This window comes from Embiotoca jacksoni, unplaced genomic scaffold (assembly GCF_022577435.1).
Source record: "Embiotoca jacksoni isolate LCO1_2020_lvr unplaced genomic scaffold, fEmbJac1.0.p SCAF_110, whole genome shotgun sequence".
NCBI lineage: Eukaryota > Metazoa > Chordata > Actinopteri > Embiotocidae > Embiotoca > Embiotoca jacksoni.
Genome location: NW_027185242.1, coordinates 294398 through 320095, shown reverse-complemented (window position 1 = coordinate 320095; position 25698 = coordinate 294398). Strand labels below are relative to the sequence as shown.

General features: G+C 39.3%; 1 protein-coding gene across 1 annotated transcript in view; it reads left to right on the top strand.

Annotated features, from left to right (window-relative positions):
• The window catches only part of gabrb1 (gamma-aminobutyric acid type A receptor subunit beta1), a 52298-nt gene that overhangs the window by 16710 nt on the left and 9890 nt on the right, over positions 1–25698 (top strand). Inside the window, exons 5-6 of the mRNA XM_069143515.1 lie at positions 18643–18725; positions 25538–25681. Coding sequence (XP_068999616.1) covers positions 18643–18725; positions 25538–25681 — 227 coding nt within the window. The remainder of the gene's footprint in view (positions 1–18642; positions 18726–25537; positions 25682–25698) is intronic.

Genomic DNA, 25698 nt, shown 5'->3' with positions numbered 1-25698 from the left:
CACAAAGAACTGAGATCAAACACAAAGAACTGATTTAACAAAGGTCTGCGATAACACAAGGAACTGAGATAACACAAAGATCTGAGATAACACGCACAGATCTGAGAAACACAAAGATATGACAACACAGATCTGAGATAACTGAGATAACACGAAGAACTGAGATAACACACAAAAATCTGAGATAACACAAATAACTGAGATAACACGAAGAACTGAGATAACACAAAGATCTGAGATAACACAAAGATCTGAGATAACACAAACAGATCTGAAATACCATGCACAGATCTGAGATAACAAAGATATGACAACACAGATCTGAGATAACTGAGATAACACGAAGAACTGAGATAACACACAAAAATCTGAGATAACACAAATAACTGAGATAACACGAAGAACTGAGATAACACAAGGAACTGAGATAACACAAAGATCTGAGATAACACACACAGATCTGAGAAACACAAAGATATGACAACACAGATCTGAGATAACTGAGATTACACGAAGAACTGAGATAACACACAAAAATCTGAGATAACACAAATAACTGAGATAACACGAAGAACTGAGATAACACACAAAGATCTGACACAACACACGAAGATGTCAGATAACACACAAGGAACTGAGATAACACAAAGATGTGAGATAAGACACAAATAACTGAGATAACACACAAAGATCTGAGATAACACAAAGAATTGAGATAACACACAAAGAACTGAGAAAACACAAAGATCTGAGATAACACACAAAGATGTCAGATAACACAAGGAACTGAGATAACACAAAAATCTAAGATAAACAAAGATCTGACGTAACAGACAGATCTGAGATAACACAAAGATATGACAACACAGATCTGAGATAACTGAGATAACACGAAGAACTGAGTTAACACACAAATAATTGAGATGACACACAAAGATCTGAGATAACACAAAGAACTGAGATAACACAAAGAACTGAGATAACACAAAGAACTGAGATAACATACAAAGAACTGAGATAGCAGAAAGATCTGACATAACACACAGATCTGAGATAAGACACAAAGAACTGACATAACACAGAGATCTGACATAACACACAAAGATCTGAGATAACACAAAGATCTGACATAACACAGAGATCTGACATAACACACAAAGATCTGAGATAACACAAAGAACTGAGATAACACAAAGATCTGAGATAACACACAAACATCTGACAACACAAAGATCTGAGATAACACAAAGAACTGAGATAACACAAAGATCTGAGATAACACACAAAGATCTGACATAACACAAAGAACTGAGATAACACAAAGATCTGAGATAACACACAAAGATCTGACATAACACAAAGATCTGAGATAACACAAAGAACTGAGATAACACAAAGATCTGAGATAACACACAAAGATCTGACATAACACAAAGAACTGAGATAACACACAAAGATCTGACATAACACACAGATCTGAGATAAGACACAAAGAACTGACATAACACAGAGATCTGACATAACACACAAAGATCTGAGATAACACAAAGAACTGAGATAACACAAACAACTGAGATAACACACAAAGATCTGACATAACACAGAGATCTGACATAACACACAAAGATCTGAGATAACACAAAGATCTGAGATAACACACAAAGATCTGACATAACACAAAGATCTGAGATAACACAAAGAACTGAGATAACACAAAGATCTGAGATAACACACAAAAATCTGAGATAACAAATAACTGAGATAACACGAAGAACTGAGATAACACACAAAGATCTGACACAACACACGAAGATGTCAGATAACACACAAGGAACTGAGATAACACAAAGATGTGAGATAAGACACAAATAACTGAGATAACACACAAAGATCTGAGATAACACAAAGAATTGAGATAACACACAAAGAACTGAGAAAACACAAAGATCTGAGATAACACACAAAGATGTCAGATAACACAAGGAACTGAGATAACACAAAAATCTAAGATAAACAAAGATCTGACGTAACAGACAGATCTGAGATAACACAAAGATATGACAACACAGATCTGAGATAACTGAGATAACACGAAGAACTGAGTTAACACACAAATAATTGAGATGACACACAAAGATCTGAGATAACACAAAGAACTGAGATAACACAAAGAACTGAGATAACACAAAGAACTGAGATAACATACAAAGATCTGACATAACACAAAGAACTGAGATAGCAGAAAGATCTGACATAACACACAGATCTGAGATAAGACACAAAGAACTGACATAACACAGAGATCTGACATAACACACAAAGATCTGAGATAACACAAAGATCTGACATAACACAGAGATCTGACATAACACACAAAGATCTGAGATAACACAAAGAACTGAGATAACACAAAGATCTGAGATAACACACAAACATCTGACATAACACAAAGATCTGAGATAACACAAAGAACTGAGATAACACAAAGATCTGAGATAACACACAATGATCTGACATAACACAAAGATCTGAGATAACACAAAGAACTGAGATAACACAAAGAACTGAGATAACACAAAGATCTGAGATAACACACAAAGATCTGACATAACACAAAGAACTGAGATAACACACAAAGATCTGACATAACACACAGATCTGAGATAAGACACAAAGAACTGACATAACACAGAGATCTGACATAACACACAAAGATCTGAGATAACACAAAGAACTGAGATAACACAAAGAACTGAGATAACACACAAAGATCTGACATAACACAGAGATCTGACATAACACAGAGATCTGACATAACACACAAAGATCTGAGATAACACAAAGATCTGAGATAACACAAAGATCTGAGATAACACACAAAGATCTGACATAACACAAAGATCTGAGATAACACAAAGAACTGAGATAACACAAAGATCTGAGATAACACACAAAGATCTGACATAACACAAAGATCTGAGATAACACAAAGAACTGACACAACACAAAGAACTGAGATAACACAAAGAACTGAGATAATACTCAAAAATCTTAGATAACACACACAGATCTGACATAACACACAAAGATGTCAGATAACACGAGGAACTGAGATAACACAACGATCTGAGATAACAAACAAAGATCTGATAACACACATATCTGAGATAACACACAAGGAACTGAGGTAACACAAAGATCTAAGATAACAAATAAAGAACTGAGCTAACACAAAGATCTGAGATAACACAAATAACTGAGATAACACGAAGAACTGAGATAACACACAAAGATCTGAGATAACACAAAGATCTGAGATAACACAAATAACTGAGATAACACGAAGAACTGAGATAACACAAAGATCTGAGATAACACAAAGATCTGAGATAACACAAACAGATCTGAAATACCATGCACAGATCTGAGATAACAAAGATGTGAGATAAGACAAAGATCTGACACAACACACGAAGATGTCAGATAACACACAAGGAACTGAGATAACACAAAGATGTGAGATAAGACACAAATAACTGAGATTACACACAAAGATCTGAGATAACACAAAGAATTGAGATAACACACAAAGAACTGAGATAACACAAAGAATTGAGATAACACACAAAGAACTGAGATAACAAAGAATTGAGATAACACAGACCTGAGATAACACAAAGAATTGAGATAACACACAAAGATGTCAGATAACACAAGGAACTGAGATAACACAAAAATCTAAGATAAACAAAGATCTGACGTAACAGACAGATCTGAGATAACACAATGATCTGACATAATACACAGATCTGAGATAACTGAGATAACACGAAGAACTGAGTTAACACACAAATAATTGAGATGACACACAAAGATCTGAGATAACACAAAGATCTGAGATAACACAAAGAACTGAGATAACACAAAGATCTGAGATAACGCACAAAGAACTGAGATCAAACACAAAGAACTGATTTAACAAAGGTCTGCGATAACACAAGGAACTGAGATAACACAAAGATCTGAGATAACACGCACAGATCTGAGAAACATAAAGATATGACAACACAGATCTGAGATAACTGAGATAACACGAAGAACTGAGATAACACACAAAAATCTGAGATAACACAAATAACTGAGATAACACGAAGAACTGAGATAACACAAAGATCTGAGATAACACAAAGATCTGAGATAACACAAACAGATCTGAAATACCATGCACAGATCTGAGATAACAAAGATGTGAGATAAGACAAAGATCTGACACAACACACGAAGATGTCAGATAACACACAAGGAACTGAGATAACACAAAGATGTGAGATAAGACACAAATAACTGAGATAACACACAAAGATCTGAGATAACACAAAGAATTGAGATAACATACAAAGAACTGAGAAAACACAAACATCTGAGATAACACACAAAGATGTCAGATAACACAAGGAACTGAGATAACACAAAAATCTAAGATAAACAAAGATCTGACGTAACAGACAGATCTGAGATAACACAATGATCTGACATAATACACAGATCTGAGATAACTGAGATAACACGAAGAACTGAGTTAACACACAAATAATTGAGATGACACACAAAGATCTGAGATAACACAAAGAACTGAGATAACACAAAGAACTGAGATAACACAAAGAACTGAGATAACATACAAAGATCTGACATAACACAAAGAACTGAGATAGCACAAAGATCTGACATAACACACAGATCTGAGATAAGACACAAAGAACTGACATAACACAGAGATCTGACATAACACACAAAGATCTGAGATAACACAAAGATCTGACATAACACAGAGATCTGACATGACACACAAAGATCTGAGATAACACAAAGAACTGAGATAACACAAAGATCTGAGATAACACACAAAGATCTGACATAACACAAAGATCTGAGATAACACAAAGAACTGAGATAACACAAAGATCTGAGATAACACACAAAGATCTGACATAACACAAAGATCTGAGATAACACAAAGAACTGAGATAACACAAAGAACTGAGATAACACAAAGATCTGAGATAACACACAAAGATCTGACATAACACAAAGATCTGAGATAACACACAAAGATCTGACATAACACAAAGAACTGAGATAACACAAAGAACTGACACAACACAAAGAACTGAGATAACACAAAGAACTGAGATAATACTCAAAAATCTTAGATAACACACACAGATCTGACATAACACACAAAGATGTCAGATAACACGAGGAACTGAGATAACACAACGATCTGAGATAACAAACAAAGATCTGATAACACACATATCTGAGATAACACACAAGGAACTGAGGTAACACAAAGATCTAAGATAACAAATAAAGAACTGAGCTAACACAAAGATCTGAGATAACACAAATAACTGAGATAACACGAAGAACTGAGATAACACACAAAGATCTGAGATAACACAAAGATCTGAGATAACACAAATAACTGAGATAACACGAAGAACTGAGATAACACAAAGAATTGAGATAACATACAAAGAACTGAGAAAACACAAAGATCTGAGATAACACACAAAGAACTGAGATAACACAAAGAATTGAGATAACACACAAAGAACTGAGATAACAAAGAATTGAGATAACACAGATCTGAGATAACACAAAGAATTGAGATAACACACAAAGATGTCAGATAACACAAGGAACTGAGATAACACAAAAATCTAAGATAAACAAAGATCTGACGTAACAGACAGATCTGAGATAACACAATGATCTGACATAATACACAGATCTGAGATAACTGAGATAACACGAAGAACTGAGTTAACACACAAATAATTGAGATGACACACAAAGATCTGAGATAACACAAAGAACTGAGATAACACAAAGAACTGAGATAACACACAGATCTGAGATAAGACACAAAGAACTGACATAACACAAAGATCTGAGATAACACAAAGAACTGAGATAACACAAAGATCTGAGATAACACACAAAGATCTGACATAACACAAAGATCTGAGATAACATAAAGAACTGAGATAACACAAAGATCTGACATAACACAAAGAACTGAGATAACACACAAAGATCTGACATAATACACAGATCTGAGATAAGACACAAAGAACTGACATAACACAGAGATCTGACATAACACACAAAGATCTGAGATAACACAAAGAACTGAGATAACACAAAGAACTGAGATAACACACAAAGATCTGACATAACACAGAGATCTGACATAACACACAAAGACCTGAGATAACACAAAGATCTGAGATAACACAAAGAACTGAGATAACACAAAGATCTGAGATAACACACAAAGATCTGAGATAACACAAAGATCTGAGATAACACAAAGATCTGAGATAACACACAAAGATCTGACATAACACAAAGATCTGAGATAACACAAAGAACTGAGATAACACAAAGATCTGAGATAACACACAAAGATCTGACATAACACAAAGATCTGAGATAACACAAAGAACTGACACAACACAAAGAACTGAGATAACACAAAGAACTGACATAACACAAAGAACTGAGATAATACTCAAAAATCTTAGATAACACACAGATCTGACATAACACACAAAGATGTCAGATAACACGAGGAACTGAGATAACACAACGATCTGAGATAACAAACAAAGATCTGATGACACACATATCTGAGATAACACACAAGTAACTGAGGTAACACAAAGATCTGAGATAACAAATAAAGATCTGAGATAACACAAAGATCTAAGATAACAAATAAAGAACTGAGCTAACACAAAGATCTGAGATAACACAAATAACTGAGATAACACGAAGAACTGAGATAACACAAAGATCTGAGATAACACAAACAGATCTGAAATACCATGCACAGATCTGAGATAACAAAGATGTGAGATAAGACAAAGATCTGACACAACACACGAAGATGTCAGATAACACACAAGGAACTGAGATAACACAAAGATGTGAGATAAGACACAAATAACTGAGATAACACACAAAGATCTGAGATAACACAAAGAATTGAGATAACACACAAAGAACTGAGATAACACAAAGAATTGAGATAACACACAAAGAACTGAGATAACAAAGAATTGAGATAACACAGATCTGAGATAACACAAAGAATTGAGATAACACACAAAGAACTGAGAAAACACAAAGATCTGACATAACACAAAGATGTCAGATAACACAAGGAACTGAGATAACACAAAAATCTAAGATAAACAAAGATCTGACATAACAGACAGATCTGAGATAACACAATGATCTGACATAATACACAGATCTGAGATAACTGAGATAACACGAAGAACTGAGTTAACACACAAATAATTGAGATGACACACAAAGATCTGAGATAACACACAGATCTGAGATAAGACACAAAGAACTGACATAACACACAGATCTGAGATAAGACACAAAGAACTGACATAACAGAGATCTGACATAACACACAAAGATCTGAGATAACACAAAGAACTGAGATAAGACACAAAGAACTGACATAACACAGAGATCTGACATAACACACAAAGATCTGAGATAACACAAAGATCTGACATAACACAGAGATCTGACATAACACACAAAGATCTGAGATAACACAAAGATCTGAGATAACACAAAGAACTGAGATAACACAAAGATCTGAGATAACAAAAAGATCTGACATAACACAAAGAACTGAGATAGCACAAAGATCTGACATAACACAAAGAACTGAGATAGCACAAAGATCTGACATAACACACAGATCTGAGATAAGACACAAAGAACTGACATAACACACAGATCTGAGATAAGACACAAAGAACTGACATAACACAGAGATCTGACATAACACACAAAGATCTGAGATAACACAAAGAACTGAGATAACACAAAGAACTGAGATAACACACAAAGATCTGACATAACACAGAGATCTGACATAACACACAAAGATCTGAGATAACACAAAGATCTGAGATAACACAAAGATCTGAGATAACACACAAACATCTGACATAACACAAAGATCTGAGATAACACAAAGAACTGAGATAACACAAAGAACTGAGATAACACAAAGATCTGAGATAACACACAAAGATCTGACATAACACAAAGATCTGAGATAACACAAAGATCTGAGATAACACAAAGATCTGACATAACACAAAGATCTGAGATAACACAAAGAACTGAGATAACACAAAGATCTGAGAAAACACACAAAGATCTGACATAACACAAAGATCTGAGATAACACAAAGATCTGAGATAACACACAAAGATCTGACATAACACAAAGATCTGAGATAACACACAGATCTGAGATAAGACACAAAGAACTGACATAACACAGAGATCTGACATAACACACAAAGATCTGAGATAACACAAAGATCTGACATAACACAGAGATCTGACATAACACACAAAGATCTGAGATAACACAAAGAACTGAGATAACACAAAGATCTGAGATAACACACAAAGATCTGACATAACACAAAGATCTGAGATAACACAAAGAACTGAGATAACACAAAGATCTGAGATAACACACAAAGATCTGACATAACACAAAGATCTGAGATAACACAAAGAACTGAGATAACACAAAGATCTGAGATAACACACAAAGATCTGACATAACACAAAGACCTGAGATAACACAAAGAACTTAGATAACACAAAGATCTGAGATAACACACAAAGATCTGACATAACACAAAGAACTGAGATAACACACAAAGATCTGACATAACACACAGATCTGAGATAAGACAAAGAACTGACATAACACAAAGAACTGAGATAATACTCAAAAATCTTAGATAACACACACAGATCTGACATAACACACAAAGATGTCAGATAACACGAGGAACTGAGATAACACAACGATCTGAGATAACAAACAAAGATCTGATAACACACATATCTGAGATAACACACAAGGAACTGAGGTAACACAAAGATCTAAGATAACAAATAAAGAACTGAGCTAACACAAAGATCTGAGATAACACAAATAACTGAGATAACACGAAGAACTGAGATAACACACAAAGATCTGAGATAACACAAAGATCTGAGATAACACAAATAACTGAGATAACACGAAGAACTGAGATAACACAAAGATCTGAGATAACACAAAGATCTGAGATAACACAAACAGATCTGAAATACCATGCACAGATCTGAGATAACAAAGATGTGAGATAAGACAAAGGTCTGACACAACACACGAAGATGTCAGATAACACACAAGGAACTGAGATAACACAAAGATGTGAGATAAGACACAAATAACTGAGATTACACACAAAGATCTGAGATAACACAAAGAATTGAGATAACACACAAAGAACTGAGATAACACAAAGAATTGAGATAACACACAAAGAACTGAGATAACAAAGAATTGAGATAACACAGATCTGAGATAACACAAAGAATTGAGATAACACACAAAGATGTCAGATAACACAAGGAACTGAGATAACACAAAAATCTAAGATAAACAAAGATCTGACGTAACAGACAGATCTGAGATAACACAATGATCTGACATAATACACAGATCTGAGATAACTGAGATAACACGAAGAACTGAGTTAACACACAAATAATTGAGATGACACACAAAGATCTGAGATAACACAAAGAACTGAGATAACACAAAGAACTGAGATAACACAAAGAACTGAGATAACATACAAAGATCTGACATAACACAAAGAACTGAGATAGCACAAAGATCTGACATAACACACAGATCTGAGATAAGACACAAAGAACTGACATAACACAAAGATCTGAGATAACACAAAGAACTGAGATAACAAAGATCTGAGATAACACACAAAGATCTGACATAACACAAAGATCTGAGATAACATAAAGAACTGAGATAACACAAAGATCTGACATAACACAAAGAACTGAGATAACACACAAAGATCTGACATAATACACAGATCTGAGATAAGACACAAAGAACTGACATAACACAGAGATCTGACATAACACACAAAGATCTGAGATAACACAAAGAACTGAGATAACACAAAGAACTGAGATAACACACAAAGATCTGACATAACACAGAGATCTGACATAACACACAAAGACCTGAGATAACACAAAGATCTGAGATAACACAAAGAACTGAGATAACACAAAGATCTGAGATAACACACAAAGATCTGAGATAACACAAAGATCTGAGATAACACAAAGATCTGAGATAACACACAAAGATCTGACATAACACAAAGATCTGAGATAACACAAAGAACTGAGATAACACAAAGATCTGAGATAACACACAAAGATCTGACATAACACAAAGATCTGAGATAACACAAAGAACTGACACAACACAAAGAACTGAGATAACACAAAAAACTGACATAACACAAAGAACTGAGATAATACTCAAAAATCTTAGATAACACAGATCTGACATAACACACAAAGATGTCAGATAACACGAGGAACTGAGATAACACAACGATCTGAGATAACAAACAAAGATCTGATGACACACATATCTGAGATAACACACAAGGAACTGAGGTAACACAAAGATCTGAGATAACAAATAAAGATCTGAGATAACACAAAGATCTAAGATAACAAATAAAGAACTGAGCTAACACAAAGATCTGAGATAACACAAATAACTGAGATAACACGAAGAACTGAGATAACACAAAGATCTGAGATAACACAAACAGATCTGAAATACCATGCACAGATCTGAGATAACAAAGATGTGAGATAAGACAAAGATCTGACACAACACACGAAGATGTCAGATAACACACAAGGAACTGAGATAACACAAAGATGTGAGATAAGACACAAATAACTGAGATAACACACAAAGATCTGAGATAACACAAAGAATTGAGATAACACACAAAGAACTGAGATAACACAAAGAATTGAGATAACACACAAAGAACTGAGATAACAAAGAATTGAGATAACACAGATCTGACATAACACAAAGATGTCAGATAACACAAGGAACTGAGATAACACAAAAATCTAAGATAAACAAAGATCTGACATAACAGACAGATCTGAGATAACACAATGATCTGACATAATACACAGATCTGAGATAACTGAGATAACACGAAGAACTGAGTTAACACACAAATAATTGAGATGACACACAAAGATCTGAGATAACACAAAGATCTGAGATAACACAAAGAACTGAGATAACACAAAGAACTGAGATAACACAAAGAACTGAGATAACATACAAAGATCTGACATAACACAAAGAACTGAGATAGCACAAAGATCTGACATAACACACAGATCTGAGATAAGACACAAAGAACTGACATAACACAGAGATCTGACATAACACAAAGATCTGAGATAACACAAAGATCTGAGATAACACAAAGATCTGAGATAACACACAAAGATCTGACATAACACAAAGAACTGAGATAGCACAAAGATCTGACATAACACAAAGAACTGAGATAGCACAAAGATCTGACATAACACACAGATCTGAGATAAGACACAAAGAACTGACATAACACACAGATCTGAGATAAGACACAAAGAACTGACATAACAGAGATCTGACATAACACACAAAGATCTGAGATAACACAAAGAACTGAGATAACACAAAGAACTGAGATAACACACAAAGATCTGACATAACACAAAGATCTGAGATAACACACAGATCTGAGATAAGACACAAAGAACTGACATAACACAGAGATCTGACATAACACACAAAGATCTGAGATAACACAAAGATCTGACATAACACAGAGATCTGACATAACACACAAAGATCTGAGATAACACAAAGAACTGAGATAACACAAAGAACTGAGATAACACAAAGATCTGAGATAACACACAAAGATCTGACATAACACAAAGATCTGAGATAACACAAAGATCTGAGATAACACAAAGATCTGACATAACACAAAGATCTGAGATAACACAAAGAACTGAGATAACACAAAGATCTGAGAAAACACACAAAGATCTGACATAACACAAAGATCTGAGATAACACAAAGATCTGAGATAACACACAAAGATCTGACATAACACACAAAGATCTGAGATAACACAAAGATCTGACATAACACAGAGATCTGACATAACACACAAAGATCTGAGATAACACAAAGAACTGAGATAACACAAAGATCTGAGATAACACACAAAGATCTGACATAACACAAAGATCTGAGATAACACAAAGAACTGAGATAACACAAAGATCTGAGATAACACACAAAGATCTGACATAACACAAAGATCTGAGATAACACAAAGAACTGAGATAACACAAAGATCTGAGATAACACACAAAGATCTGACATAACACAAAGACCTGAGATAACACAAAGAACTTAGATAACACAAAGATCTGAGATAACACACAAAGATCTGACATAACACAAAGAACTGAGATAACACACAAAGATCTGACATAACACACAGATCTGAGATAAGACAAAGAACTGACATAACACAAAGAACTGAGATAATACTCAAAAATCTTAGATAACACACACAGATCTGACATAACACACAAAGATGTCAGATAACACGAGGAACTGAGATAACACAACGATCTGAGATAACAAACAAAGATCTGATAACACACATATCTGAGATAACACACAAGGAACTGAGGTAACACAAAGATCTAAGATAACAAATAAAGAACTGAGCTAACACAAAGATCTGAGATAACACAAATAACTGAGATAACACGAAGAACTGAGATAACACACAAAGATCTGAGATAACACAAAGATCTGAGATAACACAAATAACTGAGATAACACGAAGAACTGAGATAACACAAAGATCTGAGATAACACAAAGATCTGAGATAACACAAACAGATCTGAAATACCATGCACAGATCTGAGATAACAAAGATGTGAGATAAGACAAAGGTCTGACACAACACACGAAGATGTCAGATAACACACAAGGAACTGAGATAACACAAAGATGTGAGATAAGACACAAATAACTGAGATTACACACAAAGATCTGAGATAACACAAAGAATTGAGATAACACACAAAGAACTGAGATAACACAAAGAATTGAGATAACACACAAAGAACTGAGATAACAAAGAATTGAGATAACACAGATCTGAGATAACACAAAGAATTGAGATAACACACAAAGATGTCAGATAACACAAGGAACTGAGATAACACAAAAATCTAAGATAAACAAAGATCTGACGTAACAGACAGATCTGAGATAACACAATGATCTGACATAATACACAGATCTGAGATAACTGAGATAACACGAAGAACTGAGTTAACACACAAATAATTGAGATGACACACAAAGATCTGAGATAACACAAAGAACTGAGATAACACAAAGAACTGAGATAACACAAAGAACTGAGATAACATACAAAGATCTGACATAACACAAAGAACTGAGATAGCACAAAGATCTGACATAACACACAGATCTGAGATAAGACACAAAGAACTGACATAACACAAAGATCTGAGATAACACAAAGAACTGAGATAACAAAGATCTGAGATAACACACAAAGATCTGACATAACACAAAGATCTGAGATAACATAAAGAACTGAGATAACACAAAGATCTGACATAACACAAAGAACTGAGATAACACACAAAGATCTGACATAATACACAGATCTGAGATAAGACACAAAGAACTGACATAACACAGAGATCTGACATAACACACAAAGATCTGAGATAACACAAAGAACTGAGATAACACAAAGATCTGAGATAACAAAAAGATCTGACATAACACAAAGAACTGAGATAGCACAAAGATCTGACATAACACAAAGAACTGAGATAGCACAAAGATCTGACATAACACACAGATCTGAGATAAGACACAAAGAACTGACATAACACACAGATCTGAGATAAGACACAAAGAACTGACATAACACAGAGATCTGACATAACACACAAAGATCTGAGATAACACAAAGAACTGAGATAACACAAAGAACTGAGATAACACACAAAGATCTGACATAACACAGAGATCTGACATAACACACAAAGATCTGAGATAACACAAAGATCTGAGATAACACAAAGATCTGAGATAACACACAAAGATCTGACATAACACAAAGATCTGAGATAACACAAAGAACTGAGATAACACAAAGAACTGAGATAACACAAAGATCTGAGATAACACACAAAGATCTGACATAACACAAAGATCTGAGATAACACAAAGATCTGAGATAACACAAAGATCTGACATAACACAAAGATCTGAGATAACACAAAGAACTGAGATAACACAAAGATCTGAGAAAACACACAAAGATCTGACATAACACAAAGATCTGAGATAACACAAAGATCTGAGATAACACAACGAACTGAGATAACACAAAGATCTGAGATAACACACAAAGATCTGACATAACACAAAGATCTGAGATAACACAAAGAACTGAGATAACACAAAGATCTGAGATAACACACAAAGATCTGACATAACACAAAGAACTGAGATAACACACAAAGATCTGACATAACACACAGATCTGAGATAAGACACAAAGAACTGACATAACACAGAGATCTGACATAACACACAAAGATCTGAGATAACACAAAGAACTGAGATAAAACACAAAGATCTGACATAACACAGAGATCTGACATAACACACAAAGATCTGAGATAACACAAAGATCTGAGATAACACAAAGAACTGAGATAACACAAAGATCTGAGATAACACACAAAGATCTGACATAACACAAAGATCTGAGATAACACAAATATCTGAGATAACACAAAGATCTGAGATAACACACAAAGATCTGACATAACACAAAGATCTGACATAACAAAGATCTGAGATAACACAAAGATCTGAGATAACACACAAAGAACTGACATAACACAGAGATCTGACATAACACACAAAGAACTGAGATAACACAAAGATCTGAGATAACACACAAAGATCTGACATAACACAAAGATCTGAGATAACACAAAGATCTGAGATAACACAAAGATCTGAGATAACACACAAAGATCTGACATAACACAAAGATCTGAGATAACACAAAGAACTGACACAACACAAAGAACTGAGATAACACAAAGAACTGAGATAATACTCAAAAATCTTAGATAACACACACAGATCATAACACACAAAGATGTCAGATAACACGAGGAACTGAGATAACACAACGATCTGAGATAACAAACAAAGATCTGATAACACACATATCTGAGATAACACACAAGGAACTGAGGTAACACAAAGATCTGAGATAACAAATAAAGATCTGAGATAACACAAAGATCTAAGATAACAAATAAAGAACTGAGCTAACACAAAGATCTGAGATAACACAAAAATAACAACACGCAACAATATGCTGACCATCAGAGGTTACAGTTCACAGACTGGAGTCACCAGTCAGCAGAAGATACTTCCAGTTTTACAGGAAGCAGAAGATACTTCTAGTTTTACAGGAAGCAGAAGATACTTTCTGTTTTCAGGAAGTCAGAGAAAAGAGATGTTAGATGTGTTCGGCTGTTCTCCGTCTTTATTAAACACAATTATAAATGATTCTTCTCTCCTTATTTCAACTTCCATTACAAAATCACACAACTAACATTAAAACTTCAGGGATTAATTTACTACCGTCCATGAATAATTCAATCCACAACATATTAATTGTACGTTGTGGATCGTCAGTTAGTTCGTTGTATTAACTACATTGTTGTTAAGGGACAGGATTAGTTAGCTAATGTGCTATTTGCTGATGTATAAAACAGTCAATGTGGCTTATTTGCTTCAAAATTACTGTATATCTGACCAGTGGCTTTAGTGGATAGTTGAACCAACTCATTCTATTTTGACTGAACACACTTACAAATTGTTTACTCTAAATTTAAACTGAACTTCAGTAAAGTTAAACCTGACAAAGAGGTTCATTAAAAACAACATGTCGATATTAAAGCCACCATTTTATTACACGGTGTAGCCGGGAGCTAACAAGACTTCACTGTGGTGGAGACACGTTTCTAACTTGAAAAAAATGACTGGTTTTGGCAGCAAACTTTGTCAAAACAACATAGAGAAGACATTTAAAGTACTTAGAAATACATTGTGATGATGTAAAAATCACTACGGAGGTGTTTTGTACAGGAACCAGCGAAAAGAGATGTTAGATGTGTTCGTTCTGAGCTGCTTCTGACTGAAGCAGACACGCCCCCTGGTGTCATTGTTAAGTAACTGAAAATCCAGAGTTACAACTTGACTCACAAGGCATTAAACGTTGGTCTTTTTCACTAATAATTAAAAAAATAACTTAACATTTGTGACTATACACGTCAACATAATGTCTCTCTGCCAGGAAAAGAGCAAAAGTTAAACTCAGAGTTGTTTCTTCGTGTCATCATCAGTAAATAAGATCATACATATAACTTGATGACATGAATGGCATGATTGGCTCGATGCTGTTCTCTTCCTGTTCCTCCAACATCATTTATTATCAGCTGACTGTCATGGAGAGCGTTCCTCTTCAGAGCTGAAGTGTGTGTCTGTCTGCATCCAGCTGGTGAATCATTCACGGAGCCTCTCGTGCTGCAGTACACACAGCTGAGCCCTGTGCAGCAGCACCGGCACCATGACGAGAGGAAGCAGTCGGCCTCGCTGTCAATAACTGACTGCTGAGAGGAGTGATGACTGGGCACTTTTCAACTGAGACACTTTTCTTGTAGTTGTGGGGTTGAGCTGCAGATTTTAATACGGTGATACAACATGCTGGTCCTGGATCAGTATCTAACTGACATTACATATGAGGACCACACTGTGGTTATCAGGGTTTATTTACTGTTTACAGTCAGATGTGACTTAATATGAATGTTCCACTCTCTCTTTGGATTCCTCTACAGACCACACACAAGCGTTATAGATGATGGAGTTAGAGATCATGTAAATGATGTAGATGATGTAGGTATTGGAGATGATGTAGGTGATGGAGATGATGTAGATGATGAAGGTGATGGAGATGATGTAGGGGATGAAGGTGATGGAGATGATAGGTGATGGAGATGATGGAGCTAATGGAGATGATGTAGGTGATGTAGCTAATGGAGATGATGTAGGTGATGGAGATGATGTAGGTGATGTAGGTGATGGAAATGATGGAGATGATGTAGGTGATGGAAACTATGTAGATTATGTAGATGATGTAGGTGATGTAGATGATGGAGATGATGTAGATTATGTAGATGATGGAGCTGATGGCGATGATGTAGGTGATGTAGATGATGTGGATGATGGAGCTGATGGAGCTGATGGATATGATGGAGATGATGTAGGTGATGTAGGTGATTGAGATGATGTAGGTGATGTAGGTGATGTAGGTGATGGAGATGATGTAGGTGATGTAGGTGATGTAGGTGATGGAGATGATGGAGGTGATGTAGGTGATGGAGGTGAGGGAGATGTTATCCATCCAGTAACCTCCCTCTGCTGAGACAGCAGATATATTGAAGTCATTCTTACATATCAGACTTTATGTAATATATCATATTTATTACTGCTGACTTATTACCTAACGAAACATGTGAATTCAGCTGTTCTTCATCTCTGCAGCAGCTCGTCATCACTTCTGTTATTGTCGTAGTTCTGCAGCATCGGTACAGTTTCTGAACATACGGTGGTCAATGCTGATTGGCTACAGCTGCTCTAATAGTTTCATAATGAACTCGAGGTCTCACCCAGCAGGAACAACGGTTCCCTGTGGAGGGTTAGACAGTCCAATGACTACATCCTCCTCCTCTTCCTCTTCCTCCTTCTCCTCCTCCTCTTCTTCCTCCTCCTCTTTTTCCTCCTCCTCCTCCTCCCCACACTAACATGTGTCTGCAGCGTCTTTTATCATTCAGCAAAGTTGAGCTCTTTATTGGTGTTTTCAGAACTAATGATCAGAGGGAGTCTGACATCATCAGCTCACCTGTCGTCTGTTTTAGTTCCTGCAGAGAAACAAGCTGCAGTCACACCTGAGCTGTTCATGACATCACTGCTCTGTGAAAACATGTTCAATATTTTATATCACAGAGGTCCTTCTGATGAACTATAGCAGCATGTGGGTTTAACTGATGGTTCCTCACTGAGGAGGCTGCAGAGATCTCTGCTGTGTGGGCTGATTACTGCAGGATATGAGGTGCGAGGGGATCGTTTGTCCTGTTTATTTTCTGAATGACTGTAGAGCTCCTCCATCACCTTCAGATACTCTGTGTCTTTACAACACAATTGATATAGTCAGCCTGCTATGTTGTCGTAGTTATGAAATGATGTTTTATCGTCTCTGCTGTGACTCTTTAACTGTACAGCAGGTCCATCAACAGCTGTAATGAGGATCACTGAATAAAATTAACTAATATCAGGAAATAGCATGCTTTAATCCTCTGAGACTGAAACACTGGACAGGTCATGGTGTGAGTTTATGAATAGAAATAAATAATATTTTTTCAGACTTTAAAACTTTTTTTTCCCCTTCAGGATCACCACAACAGCAGCCTGCATGATGGACCTGCGCAGATACCCACTGGACGAGCAGAACTGCACCCTGGAGATCGAGAGCTGTAAGTGTGTGTGTGTGTGTGTGTGTGTGTGTGTGTGTGTGTGTGTGTGTGTGTGTGTGTGTGTGTGTGTGTGTGCTTGTCTGTGTTGTGTCAGCTGGTAGAAACCACAGAAACAAACAACAGATAAATAATTACACTTGTCTTTTATTTCTGGTCCACTGTGTGTTCTGATGTATCAGGACTAAATGTGATGTAGACTGGCAGGTCACTCAATGATTGGACTGTTTCAGTGATGTCATCATGCAGGAACAGGAAGTTGTGCTGACCTACAGCAGGTCGAGCTGCACGGTTATGAAATTGATGTGTTTACCTTCCTTAAGATCACAAAGAGGACAATAAGAATAAATGATGAGATTTACAGATGCAGTCATCAGTAGAACTTCTTCAGATCCCGGCTGGCCTCCAGGGACCCGAACCGTCAGGTCTTCAAGTAGTTAGTGAAGAAGCTGTAACTGACTGAACATCCTCAGAATGAATCTGTTCACATGAACTCTTCACCTCCACCTGTAGCTGTCAACCAAACACTTTGGAACACCCTCTGGACCCTCAGCGTCCCTCTGGACCCTCAACGTCCCTTACGGCCCTCAGTGTCCCTCTGGGCCCTCAGTGTCCCTCTGGGTCCTCAACGTCCCTTGCGGCCCTCAGCGTCCCTCTGGGCCCTCAGCGTCCCTCTGGACCCTCAGTGTCCCTCTGGACCCTCAACGTCCCTCTGGACCCTCAGCGTCCCTCGCGGCCCTCAGCGTCCCTCTGGGCCCTCAATGTCCCTCTGGGTCCTCAACGTCCCTCTGAACCCTCAGCGTCCCTATGGACCCTCAGCGTTCCTCTGGGCCCTCAACGTTCCTCGCGGCCCTCAGCGTCCCTCTGGGTCCTCAGCGTCCCTCTGGGCCCTCAACGTCCCTCGTGGCCCTCAGTATCCCTCTGGGCCCTCAACGTCCCTCTGGGCCCTCAGCGTCCCTCTGGACCCTCAACGTCCCTTTGGGTCCTCAGCGTCCCTCTGGACCCGCAGCGTCCCTTGCGGCCCTCAGCGTCCCTCTGGACCCTCAGCGTCCCTCTGGGCCCTCAACGTCCCTCGCGGCCCTCAACGTCCCTCTGGGCCCTCAGCAGCCCTCAGCGTCCCTCTGGGTCCTCGGCGTCACTCTGGGTACTCAGCGTCACTCTGGGTCCTCGGCGTCCCTCTGGGTCCTCGGCGTCACTCTGGGCCCTCAACGTCCCTCTGGACCCTCAGCGTCACTCTGGACCCTCAACGTCCCTCTGGGTCCTCAACGTCCCTCTGGGTCCTCAGCGTCCCTCTGGGTCCTCAGCGTCACTCTGGGTCCTCAGCGTCCCTCTGGACCCTCAACGTCCCTCTGGACCCTCAGCGTCCCTCGCGGCCCTCAGCGTCCCTCTGGGCCCTCAATGTCCCTCTGGGTCCTCAGCGTCCCTCTGAACCCTCAGCGTCCCTATGGACCCTCAGCGTTCCTCTGAGCCCTCAACGTCCCTCGCGGCCCTCAGCGTCCCTCTGGGTCCTCAGCGTCCCTCTGGACCCTCAACGTCCCTCTGGGCCCTCAGCGTCACTCTGGGCCCTCAACGTCCCTCTGGGCCCTCCGCGTCACTCTGGACCCTCAGCTTCCCTCTGGGCCCTCAGCGTCACTCTGGACCCTCAGCGTCCCTCTGGGCCCTCAACGTCCCTCGCGGCCCTCAACGTCCCTCTGGGCCCTCAGCAGCCCTCAGCGTCCCTCTGGGTCCTCGGCGTCACTCTGGGCTCTCAACGTCCCTCTGGGTCCTCAGCGTCCCTCTGGGTCCTCAGTGTCACTCTGGGTCCTCAGCGTCACTCTGGACCCTCAACGTCACTCTGGACCCTCAACGTCCCTCTGGGTCCTCAGCGTCACTCTGGGTCCTCGGCGTCCCTCTGGACCCTCAGCGTCACTCTGGGCCCTCAACGTCCCTCTGGACCCTCAGCGTCACTCTGGACCCTCAACGTCCCTCTGGGTCCTCAGCGTCCCTCTGGGTTCTCAGCGTCACTCTGGACCCTCAGCGTCCCTCTGGACCCTCAACGTCCCTCGCGGCCCTCAACGTCCCTCTGGGCCCTCAGCAGCCCTCAGCGTACCTCTGCGTCCCCAGCGTCACTCTGGGTCCTCAGCGTCACTCTGGGCCCTCAACGTCCCTCTGGGTCCTCAGCGTCCCTCTGGGTCCTCGGCGTCCCTCTGGGTCCTCAGCGTCCCTCTGGGCCCTCCGCGTCACTCTGGGCCCTCAGTGTCCCTCTGGGCCCTCAACGTCCCTCTGTACCCTCAGCGTCCCTCTGGACCCTCAACGTCCCTCTGGGCCCTCAGCGGTCCTCAGCGGCCCTCAGCGTCCCTCTGGGCCCTCAATGTCCCTCTGGGTCCTCAGCGTCCCTCTGGACCCTCAGCGTCCCTATGGACCCTCAGCGTCCCTCTGGGCCCTCAACGTCTCTCGCGGCCCTCAGCGTCCCTCTGGACCCTGAGCGTCCCTCTGGGTCCTCAGCGTCACTCTGGGCCCTCAACGTCCCTCTGTGCCCTCCGCGTCACTCTGGACCCTCAGCGTCCCTCTGGGCCCTCAGCGTCACTCTGGACCCTCTGGGCCCTCAGCAGCCCTCAGCGTCCCTCTGGGTCCTCAGCGTCACTCTGGGTCCTCAGCGTCCCTCTGGGCCCTCAGCGTCCCTCTGGACCCTCAGCGTCCCTCTGGGCCCTCAACGTCCCTCGCGGCCCTCAACATTCCTCTGGGCCCTCAGCAGCCCTCAGCGTCCCTCTGGGTCCTCGGCGTCACTCTGGGCCCTCAACGTCCCTCTGGGTCCTCAGCGTCACTCTGGGTCCTCGGCGTCCCTCTGGGTCCTCAGGGTCACTCTGGGTCCTCAGCGTCACTCTGGGCCCTCAACGTCCCTCTGGACCCTCAGCGTCCCTCTGGACCCTCAACGTCCCTCCGGGCCCTCAGCGGTCCCCAGCGGCCCTCAGCGTCCCTCTGGGCCCTCAATGTCCCTCTGGGTCCTCAGCGTCCCTCTGGACCCTCAGCGTCCCTATGAACCCTCAACGTCCCTCTGGGCCCTCAGCGGTCCCCAGCGGCCCTCAGCGTCCCTCTGGGCCCTCAATGTCCCTCTGGGTCCTCAGCGTCCCTCTGGACCCTCAGCGTCCCTATGGACCCTCAACGTCCCTCGCGGCCGTCAGCGTCCCTCTGGACCCTGAGCGTCCCTCTGGGTCCTCAGCGTCACTCTGGGCCCTCAACGTCCCTCTGTGCCCTCCATGTCACTCTGGACCCTAAGCGTCCCTCTGGGCCCTCAGCGTCCCTCTGGGTCCTCAGCGTCATTCCGGACCCTCAGCATCCCTCTGGGTCCTCAGCGTCACTCTGGACCCTCAGCGTCCCTCTGGGCCCTCAACGGCTCCTCGCCTCCATCTGTCCTCTTTAATTAACACGCAGCTTAAGAACACAAACTTATCTTTCAGCTCACTTTTAATAGCTTCAGATGTTCTTTCTGTTCTGTTCTGGTCCACACGGGCTGCCGGTCCAAATCCGATTCGGTCACTGAGGTTCACTTCATATCAACTGATGCAGCAGTTTATGTTCAGTCAGAGCTGCTGCAGAGATTCACCTCAATAATGGAGGACATGCAGTTAGAGGTGATCCTATAGACAGACAGACAGACAGACAGGGACACAAACATTTAAATGCAGAATAAACAACATACAAAATCCACAATAAAATGATAAATAATATTAGACTGTGAAGTAAAAACAGACTGAATATAAAGTGTCTCTTTATTTTAATCATTGACCATCTTTGTGACATTTATTAATGATGACTGTGATCATAAACTTCCACTCTATAATAATAATATCACCATGGTGATGGAGTTCCTGTTCTGGTGCTCCAGTCTCAGTTAATATCACATGAAGATGCTCTTTGTTGGAGAAACTCTCAGTTCAACGTTTTTCTTTTCTGGCGGAGCAGCAAACAGATGTTTAATGGTGTTTCTGTATTTAACTCTACATAACTGTGGTCGTCATGGTTACCTGTATGTTAATGAACTGAGGGAGTGAAACTTGTGACGGTGTCCCCATCTCCACGATGATTCATGTTTATAAATATATAATATATATTAATTATATGATATTATTTTATATTATATTACATTATTTTATGCATTCGAAGGTCATTTAGAATCAGAAGTTTCTCACATTAATTAACTGGATGAGTAAAGTAAAATCCCTTCTATAGATGATAAGAATTTAATTCCTGAAATCTTGCAGCTTCAGATAAACTGGAGTTTGAAGAGAAACGGAAGAATTAAACTGGTGTAATTACTGAGAGGTCTTCAGGGTGTTTCACTGTGGTTCAGGACGCAGACACAGGAGGGCTGGTTCAGGTCTGTGATAGGTTCAGGTTCAGGTCTCTCTGTGGGAAAGTGGATGATGAAAACGTGAGAAATATTTTTTGATGATGTAATAATGATTCATTGTGAAATCATCAGTTCCTCATAAAATATGAAAAACGGTGGTGTTCATGATTCATGTTTAGTTCTGGACATAGACCGATCCAGATCCTATTAGAGATTTAAAAACAGGAGATCATACAGAGCTCTTTTCCTGTCGGCACTTCAAACTGGATCTGTGACTGTAACACAGAATGAAATGAAGTCTAATATAAAATCAGGGTCAGTGTGTAGAAGTGAGGAGGAGGAACAGCTGGTCTCTGAGCAGACAGACGGGACCGTCATGTGACTGACGTTAGGTCATGTGATCACAACTGAACGCAATTTAGTTTCAACCACAGACTGGATATAAAACTACAGACTGGATATAAAACCACAGACTGGATATAAAACCACAGACTGGATATAAAACCACAGACTGGATATAAAACTACAGTCTGGATATAAAACCACAGACTGGATATAAAACTACAGTCTGGATATAAAACCACAGACTGGATATAAAACTACAGTTTGGATATAAAACTACAGTCTGGATATAAAACCACAGACTGGATATAAAACTACAGTCTGGATATAAAACCACAGTCTGGATATAAAGCTACAGACTGGATATAAAACTACAGACTGGATATAAAACACAGACTGGATATAAAACTACAGTCTGGATATAAAACTACAGTCTGGATATAAAACCACAGACTGTATATAAAACTACAGACTGGATATAAAACTATAGTCTGGATATAAAACTACAGTCTGGATATAAAACTACAGTCTGGATATAAAACCACAGACTGGATATAAAACTACAGTCTGGATATAAAACCACAGACTGGATATAAAACCACAGTCTGGATATAAAACACAGTCTGAATATAAAACTACAGACTGGATATAAAGCTACAGACTGTATATAAAACTACAGACGAGATATAAAACTACAGTCTGGATATAAAACCACAGACTGGATATAAAACTACAGTCTGGATATAAAACTACAGTCTGGATATAAAACCACAGACTGGATATAAAACTACAGTCTGGATATAAAACCACAGACTGTATATAAAACTACAGACTGGATATAAAACTATAGTCTGGATATAAAACTACAGTCTGGATATAAAACTACAGTCTGGATATAAAACCACAGACTGGATATAAAACTACAGTCTGGATATAAAACTACAGTCTGGATATAAAACCACAGACTGGTTATAAAACTACAGTCTGGATATAAAACTACAGACTAGATGTAAAACCACAGTCTGGATATAAAGCTACAGTCTGGATATAAAACTACAGACTGGATATAAAACCACAGTCTGGATATAAAACACAGTCTGGATATAAAACTACAGTCTGGATATAAAACCCCAGACTGGATATAAAACACAGACTGGATATCAAAACTACAGACTGGATATAAAACACAGACTGGATATAAAACACAGACTGGATATAAAGCTACAGACTGTATATAAAACTACAGACTGGATATAAAACTACAGTCTGGATATAAAACTACAGTCTGGATATAAAACACAGACTGGATATAAAACTACAGTCTGGATATAAAACTACAGACTGGATATAAAACCACAGTCTGGATATAAAACTACAGTCTGGATATAAAACTACAGTCTGGATATAAAACCACAGTCTGGATATAAAACCACAGTCTGGATATAAAACACAGACTGGATATAAAACACAGACTGGATATAAAACTACAGACTGGATATAAAACTGCAGTCTGGATATAAAACTACAGTCTGGATATAAAACCACAGTCTGGATATAAAACACAGACTGGATATAAAACTACAGTCTGGATATAAAACCACAGACTGGATATAAAACTACAGTCTGGATATAAAACCACAGACTGGATATAAAACTACAGTCTGGATATAAAACTACAGACTGGATATAAAACACAGACTGGATATAAAACTACAGACTGGATATAAAACACAGTCTGGATATAAAAGACAGACTGGATATAAAACTACAGTCTGGATATAAAACTACAGACTGGATATAAAAATACAGACTGGATATAAAAATACAGACTGGATATAAAACACAGACTGGATAGAAAACTACAGACTGGATAGAAAACTACAGACTGGATAGAAAACTACAGTCTGGATATAAAACTACAGACTGGATATAAAAAGGTTTGTAGTTTCAGGTCTGTAAAATGGTTCCAATGCAGAAGTGTCTTCAGCTGCAATACCAGCGAGTGCCACTAGAGGTCGGCTCCAAAAAGCCTCCGGCTCCATAGACTCCCATTCAACTTCTCTCATCAAATCCAAAGTGAATAAAATGTGTCCAGCAGTTATCTCGGTGTTGTTAGCTGATGTTGAACCCGCTCCTCCCTCAGATGGATACACCACTGACGACATCGAGTTCTACTGGCAGGGAGGAAGTAACGCTGGCTCTGTCACCGGGGTGGAGAACATCGAGCTGCCCCAGTTCTCCATCATAGACTACCAGACCCTCTCCAAGAAAGCTGTGTTTGCAACAGGTAATAAACAGAGTTAT